The sequence below is a fragment of the Varanus komodoensis genome, unplaced genomic scaffold, assembly GCF_004798865.1.
Source record: "Varanus komodoensis strain SLA01 unplaced genomic scaffold, ASM479886v1 scaffold15, whole genome shotgun sequence".
Taxonomy (NCBI): Eukaryota; Metazoa; Chordata; class Lepidosauria; order Squamata; family Varanidae; genus Varanus; species Varanus komodoensis.
The window spans coordinates 3,340,643-3,347,483 of NW_025335440.1; the positions used below are offsets into that span (position 1 = coordinate 3,340,643).

General features: G+C 48.3%; 1 protein-coding gene across 1 annotated transcript in view; it reads left to right on the forward strand.

Moving 5' to 3' along the window:
* The window catches only part of LOC123020850 (gap junction beta-3 protein-like), a 17,071-nt gene extending 13,263 nt beyond the window's left edge, over positions 1 to 3,808 (forward strand). The window contains exon 2 of the mRNA XM_044425045.1: positions 2,890 to 3,808. Coding sequence (XP_044280980.1) covers positions 2,921 to 3,724 — 804 coding nt within the window. The 5' untranslated portion in view covers positions 2,890 to 2,920 and the 3' untranslated portion in view covers positions 3,725 to 3,808. The remainder of the gene's footprint in view (positions 1 to 2,889) is intronic.
* The last annotated feature ends 3,033 nt before the right edge of the window (positions 3,809 to 6,841 follow it).

Genomic DNA, 6,841 nt, shown 5'->3' on the forward strand with positions numbered 1-6,841 from the left:
ATCTTCAGCATCTGGCCTTCTAAAGAGCAGTCAGGGTTGATCTCCTCTAGGACTGACCAGTTTGATTGCCTTGCAGTCCAAGGGACTCGCAGGAGTCTCCTCCAGCACCACAATTCAAGGGCCTCAATCCTTCGGCGCTCAGCCTTCCTTATGGTCCAGCTTTCACAGCCATACATTGCAACTAGGAAAACCATAGCCTTGACGATACGCACTTTTGTTGGCAGGGTGATGTCTCTGCTTTTTAGTATGCTGTCTAGATTTGCCATAGCTTTCCTCCCCAGGAGCAACCGTCTTTTAATTTCATGGCTGCAGGCCCCATCTGCACTGATCTTGGAGCCCACAAAAATAAAATCTGTCACTACCTCCATTTCTTCCCCATCTATTTGCCAGGAAGTGAGAGGACCGGATGCCATGATCTTAGTTTTCTTAATGTTGAGTTTCAAGCGAACTTTTATACTATCTTTCTTCACTCACATCAAGAGGATCTTTAGTTCTTCACTTTCTGCCATGAGAGTGGTATCATCTGCATAACTGAGGTTGTTGATATTTCTCCCAGCAATCTTAATTCCAGCTGGTGATTCATCTAGCCCCACCTTTCTCATGATGTGCTCTGCATATAAGTTAAATAGGCAGGGTGACAGTATACAGCCTTGCTGAACTCCTTTCTCAATTTTGAACCAATCAGTGGTTCCGTGTCCAGTTCTCACTGTTGCTTCTTGACCCACATACAGGTTTCTCAAGAGACAAATAAGATGGTCTGGTACTCCCATCTCTTTAAGAACTTGCCACAATTTGTTGTGATCCACACAATCAAAGGCTTTAGCATAGTCAATGAAGCAGAAGTAGATGTTTTTCTGGAACTCCCTAGCTTTCTCCATGATCCCGCGTATATTGGCAATTTGATCTCTAGTTCCTCTCCCTCTTCAAAATCCTGCCTGTACTCCTGGTAATTCTCGGTCCACATACTGCTGGAGCCTAGCTTGTAGGATTTTGAGCATAACTTTGCTAGCACATGAAATGAGTGCAATGGTGCGGTAGTGTGAACATTCTTTGGCATTGCCCTTCTTTGGAATTGGAATGTAAACTGACCTTTTCCAATCCTGTGGCCACTGTTGAGGTTTCCAAATTTGCTGGCATATTGAGTGTAGCACTTTTACTGCATCGTCTTTTAAGATTTTGACTAGCTCAGCTGGAATACTGTCACCTCCACTAGCTCTGTTGTTGCTCAAACTGCCTAAGGCCCATTTGACTTCACATTCCAGGATGTCTGGCTCGAGGTCAGTGACCACCCCATCGTGGTTATCAGGGACGTTAAGCTCTTTCTTGTATAGTTCTTCTGTGTAATCTTGCCACCTCTTCTTAATCTCTTCTGCTTCTTTCTGTCAGGTCCCTGCCATTTTGGTCCTTTATCATGTCCATCTTTGCATGGAACATTCCCTTCATAGTTCCAGTTTTCTTGAAGAGATCTCTGATCCTCCCTATTCTATTGTTTTCTTCTATTTCTTTGCACCGTTCATTTAAGAAGGCATCTTAGCTCTTCTAGCTGTTCTCTGGAATTCTGCATTCAATTGTTTGTATCTTTCTCTTTCTCCCTTGCCTTTTGCTTCCCTTCTTTCCTCAGCTATTTGTAAAGCTTCCTCAGACAGCCGTTTTGCTTTCTTGCATTTCTTTTCTTTGGGATGGCTTTAGTTGCTACCTCTTGTACAATGTTGCGAACCTCCGTCCATAGTTCTTCAGGCACTCTGTCTATCAGATCTAATTCCTTAAATCTATTTGTCACCTCTACTGTATATTCATCAGGGATATGATTTAGGTCATACCTGAGTAGCCTAGTGCTTTCTTCTACTTTCTTCAATTTAAGCCTAAATTTTGCAACAAGAAGCTCATGATCTGAGCCACAGTCAGCTCCTGGTCTAGTTTTTACTGACTGTATAGAGCTTCTCCATCTTTGGCTGCAGAGCACATAGTCAATCTGATTTCTGTGTTGACCGTCTGGTGATGTCCATGTGTAGAGTTGTCTCTTTTGTTGTTGGAAAAGAGTGTTTGCTATGACCATCGTATTCTCTTGACAAAATTATACCAGCCTGTGCCCTGCTTCATTTTGTATTCCAAGGCCAAACTTGCCTATTATCCCAGTTATCTTTTAGCTTCCTACTTTAGCATTCCAATCCCCCATGATGATAAGGACATCATTTTTTGGTGTTAATTTTAGAAGGTGTTGTAGGCCTTCATAGAACTGGTCAACTTCAGCCTCTTCAGCGCCAGTGGTTGGGGCATAGACTTGGACTATTGAATGGTTTGCCTTGGATTCGAACTGAGATCATTCTGTCATTTTGGAGAATGAATCCCAGTACTGCTTTTCCTACTCTTTTATTGACTATGAAGGCTACTCCATTTCTTCTGGGGGATTCTTGCCCACAGTAGTATACCTGATGGTCATCTGAATTAAATTCACCCAATCCTGTCCATTTTAGCTCACTGATTACTAAGATGTCGATGTTCAGTCTTGTCATCCCTTGTTTGACCACATCCAGCTTGCCTTGATTCATGGATCTTACATTCCAGGTTCCTATGGAGTATAGATCTTTACAGCATCGGACTTTCCTTTCACCACCAGATACATTCGGAACTGAGTGACCTTTCGACTTTGACCCAGTCGCTTCATTCTTTCTGCCGCTACTAGTACTAGCCCTCCACTCTTCCCCAGTAGCATATTGGACACCTTCCGACCTGCGGGGCTCATCTTCCGGCATCATATCTTTTTGCCTTTTGGTACTGTCCATGGGGTTTTCATGGCAAAAATACTGGAGTGGGTTGCCATTTCCTTCTCCAGGAAAGACTCTAACTTGCTATTTCTTCTCTCCTCTCCCTCTCCCTCTCCCTCTCCAGGTTCTGGTGAGCAGGGCCTCCATCAGTCAGCATGGACTGGAAGACTTTACAGGGCCTGCTGAGTGGGGTGAATAAATACTCCACCGCGTTCGGGCGCATCTGGCTCTCCGTTGTCTTTGTCTTCCGGGTCCTGGTCTATGTGGTAGCGGCTGAACGGGTGTGGGGAGACGAGCAGAAGGACTTTGACTGCAACCACAGGCAGCCTGGTTGCACCAATGTTTGCTATGACCATTTCTTCCCCATCTCCCACATCCGCCTGTGGGCCCTGCAGCTTATTTTTGTCACCTGCCCTTCGCTTCTAGTCATCATGCACGTGGCCTACCGAGAGGACAGGGAGAGGAAGAACCGGGAAAAGAATGGAGAGGACTGCCCCAAACTCTACAGTAACACTGGCAAGAAGCACGGTGGCCTTTGGTGGACATACCTCCTCACCCTCTTTTTCAAGCTGACCATTGAGATCACCTTCCTCTACCTCCTGCATAGGATATGGGACAGCTTTGACCTCCCTGTCTTGGTCAAGTGTGACCTGCAACCATGCCCCAATACGGTAGACTGTTACATCGCTCGGCCCACGGAGAAGAAGATTTTCACCTACTTCATGGTGGGTGCATCTGCCCTCTGCATCGTCCTCACCGTGTGTGAGATCTTCTACCTCATCTTCAAGCGGGTGGTCCGCTCGATGAGGAAGCTGGGCAAGAACAAGAAGTCGCTCACTTACAGCAAGGCCTCTACTTGCCACTGCAACTCAAAGATGGAGCACTCCCATGATGGGAAATTAAAGGGCGCCCCCTTGGAGGCCCTCAGAGCCTCCGCACCCAACCTGACCTTAATCTGAGGTGGGGCGTTGGAGGAGCAAATCCAAATGGCCAACTGCTGTTTGGAAGATTTCATGGGGGACATGTGGCTTTTTGAAATGTGGGGTGGGAATGAATAACTTGAAAGGGAGGCCTTCCATTGTGTGGCCAACGGAATGGTCCACAAGGCCTGGCTGTGGCCCTCGCGGCTCTTTTGCATGTCCTGACTACACCAAACATGTGCAGCTTGGATGTTCTAGCACAAGAGGTCAGTTTGTGCACCTCTGGAAGACATTGCAAACCTTAAATGTATGCTTTCCTTTTCTAAAAAAAAATAATGCACTATCTTGGAAGAGGTGGATAATTTATGTAGTCAGCTAAGAGTTACCTGTCAGCTCTACAACTGTGCAATGTATGCCATGGTCTCTGGGAGTTCCACGTCGGTGGCCAGTGACTCTCGCTGCTTCCAGCTTTCTAAACCACTTACACAGCATTGCACCATCACTAAACCTGGAGGGGAGGTTGGTTAATTAGGAGGATTCAATTAGCATGCCCTCCTTGGCCTTGATCTTCTGCCTCTTCATGCGGGCCAAAATTCTCTCCAAGGACAACAACTACATTGTCTTCCCTAACAAACTGCAGCCTCAGTGTGATTGCCCCTTGAGCTCGGAGTGCCTTGTTTAAAAATCTCATCTATACCAAAATTCCCCCTCCCTCCCCACTGCAATATGAGAACAAATAACACCAACTACCTTACAGATAGGACTTCAGGGTCAAACCAGGATTACTCGGGTCACGTGACATGGCATTTTGTGAATACCCCAAAGTGTTAATAATACGGAAATATTATTATATTTGGCCAGGCCGTTTTTCCCATCCAAACCGTCAGGCGTGTGTCTGGCTTGGGAAATCTGTAGTCAGAGTTGCTGTGCTCATTGATGCCCTCCAGCACCCAGAACCCACCAGCCGGCCTCTAGACCACCACCCCTCCCTCCGGGCCTGAGAGCTTGTCCTGACTCTAGTGCCGGGTGTGATCAAATAATCCTCAAAAAGCAGCTGCAGGGAGGATCCAAGAATGCAGGAGCGGCATGAATTGGCCATTCCAGACCTAGCCGTCCCAGGACACTGGGCCTTGTGACAGGGAAAATCCATCCCCTGGAAGAGGCAAGTTGAGGACGGCAAACTCTGCAGCCAAATTCAGGAAGAAGGGGAGATTCTACTGGGGTGGCCAATGAGACCTGTGTCTCTGCTAGCAAAAACAGTCCCTGCATGTCCAGCTTCAGGCCCTGGCTCTGCTGCACCACGGGATCCAACGCACGACTTGGATTGCCAGCAGCTCTTGGGGCCACAGTCCCTTTCCCAGAGAGGGGTCTTGACTGGGGTTTCCAGATCCGCATCAGTGGGTTTGGGCATGCAAGAGGCAAATGCCCAGTGGGGAAAGCATCCTTCTCCAAAAGAGGAGAAGAAGGGCTGAGCATGGAAAGTCCTTTGGGTGCTCGGTCCCAAGTTGGGGCCACCAGAGCTCCTGGCCATGGCCACGTCACACAACCTCCTGTCGGGCAGGCACCAGGCAGGCCAATGAACTGCCATCTGAGTCGGCCTCTTCAGCCCAGTGCCACCTCCTCTGCCAGACACACACCAAGACCCCTGGCAGGGATATTTCCCAGCTCTGTCACCAAAGGACTTCTAACTGGGAATGCCAGTGGGACCTTTCCATGCCAAGACTGGGATTGAACAGTTTGGCTGTAGCAGCTCCCCAGACCAGGCTCTTGTCTTAGGATGGACGTCCTAGGGCTCAGACCAGCCACCATAATTTCAATAGTACCATACTTTCATTTACCAAACTACTTGGATGGTGAGTTATGAATACAACAAAGAAACTGTGTCGCTTATTTAAACTTGGTTCAGTTCTCTCTGGGCCTCCACTGTGGAGGCTGCTGAATGCAAAAAAAAAAAAAAAAGTATCTGATTCAATAGGTCCATCTACTTGGAATGGTCAGAAATCAAAGACTATTACAGTGTCAGTTCAAAGAAAAACGTGCTCCCACTGAAATGGGCCTTGCCCGCCAAAACAAGTCAGAGAACCTCTCCTCCAGCAGGAAAATAGTCCTCTGCTTCACACCACAAAATGAAGGGACGGTTTGCACACTGCGCTAATCCTCATGCGTAGAAATCAGATAGCTGGAAGTTTTTGCACCATGAAATCTTCACGGCAGTGGAAGCCTTCCCTTAAACAATTTTGCAGGTTGGGCTGCTCTTAAGAACAGGGCTGGGTGGAAGAGTTGGCAGCCCTCGTCTTCTGGCATCCTGCAAGTGGTTCTGTCCCAAACCCAGAGGATGGGAAAGCATCCCAGTGCCTTGATGGACAATAAGGAGACGGAGTTCCTCTCACTGGGAAGTCAACAGGGTGTCTTTTGCCCACACTGTCTGCACCCCTTTCTGCATTGAGTGGGCTTACTGGCAGCCCAACACAACGGGGGCACTGAATGAGGAGGGTGTTGCTTCCAAGGAAGTCTGGGACTTCTCTGGGCAGAGCTGGAAATAACAAGCAAGAATGCAGAACATTCTGCAAAACTGTGCAGCAGGAGGAACCTGGAGCAGAAGTGCTCGTGGATGGAAAAGAAAGCACAAAGGGCCAGAGCAGGATCAGGACTGGGGAGGTGCCAGTTGGGAAGGAGCAGTTCCAAAGCAGCGGCCGGACCAGACCGGGTTCAGAGGCACAGCAATGGGCAGGCAGGAGCGAGTGAAGAGGGTCCAACCCGCAGCAGACTCCCACTGAAGATGGGCAAAGGTGATCACATAAGGTCACAATATTCCAGAAGGCAGGGAGAAAAAGGCCTGGCTTAGCTGCCCTACTCCAGTGGGGGATGGATACCACCCATGTGCCGGGGACTTTTTTTACATCAAATTGTATGCCAATGGATTTCTTTGGAGGGGGGTGTGCTAGGGTGCCCACTTAATTCATCTGGGGGCTGTTCAGCCCTGTTGGAGCCCCCCATCAAGCATCCCAGTAAAAGGGAAGATCAAAACAATGAGCGAATTGTCTTTCACAACAGCGCAGCTACAGAGACCAACCTTCCCATGGAGAAAGACTGCCTGAAGGTGTTCTCAGGCTTGCCCAGAAAGCCACCAGTGTGGCGGCTGGAGTGTGGGGAGAC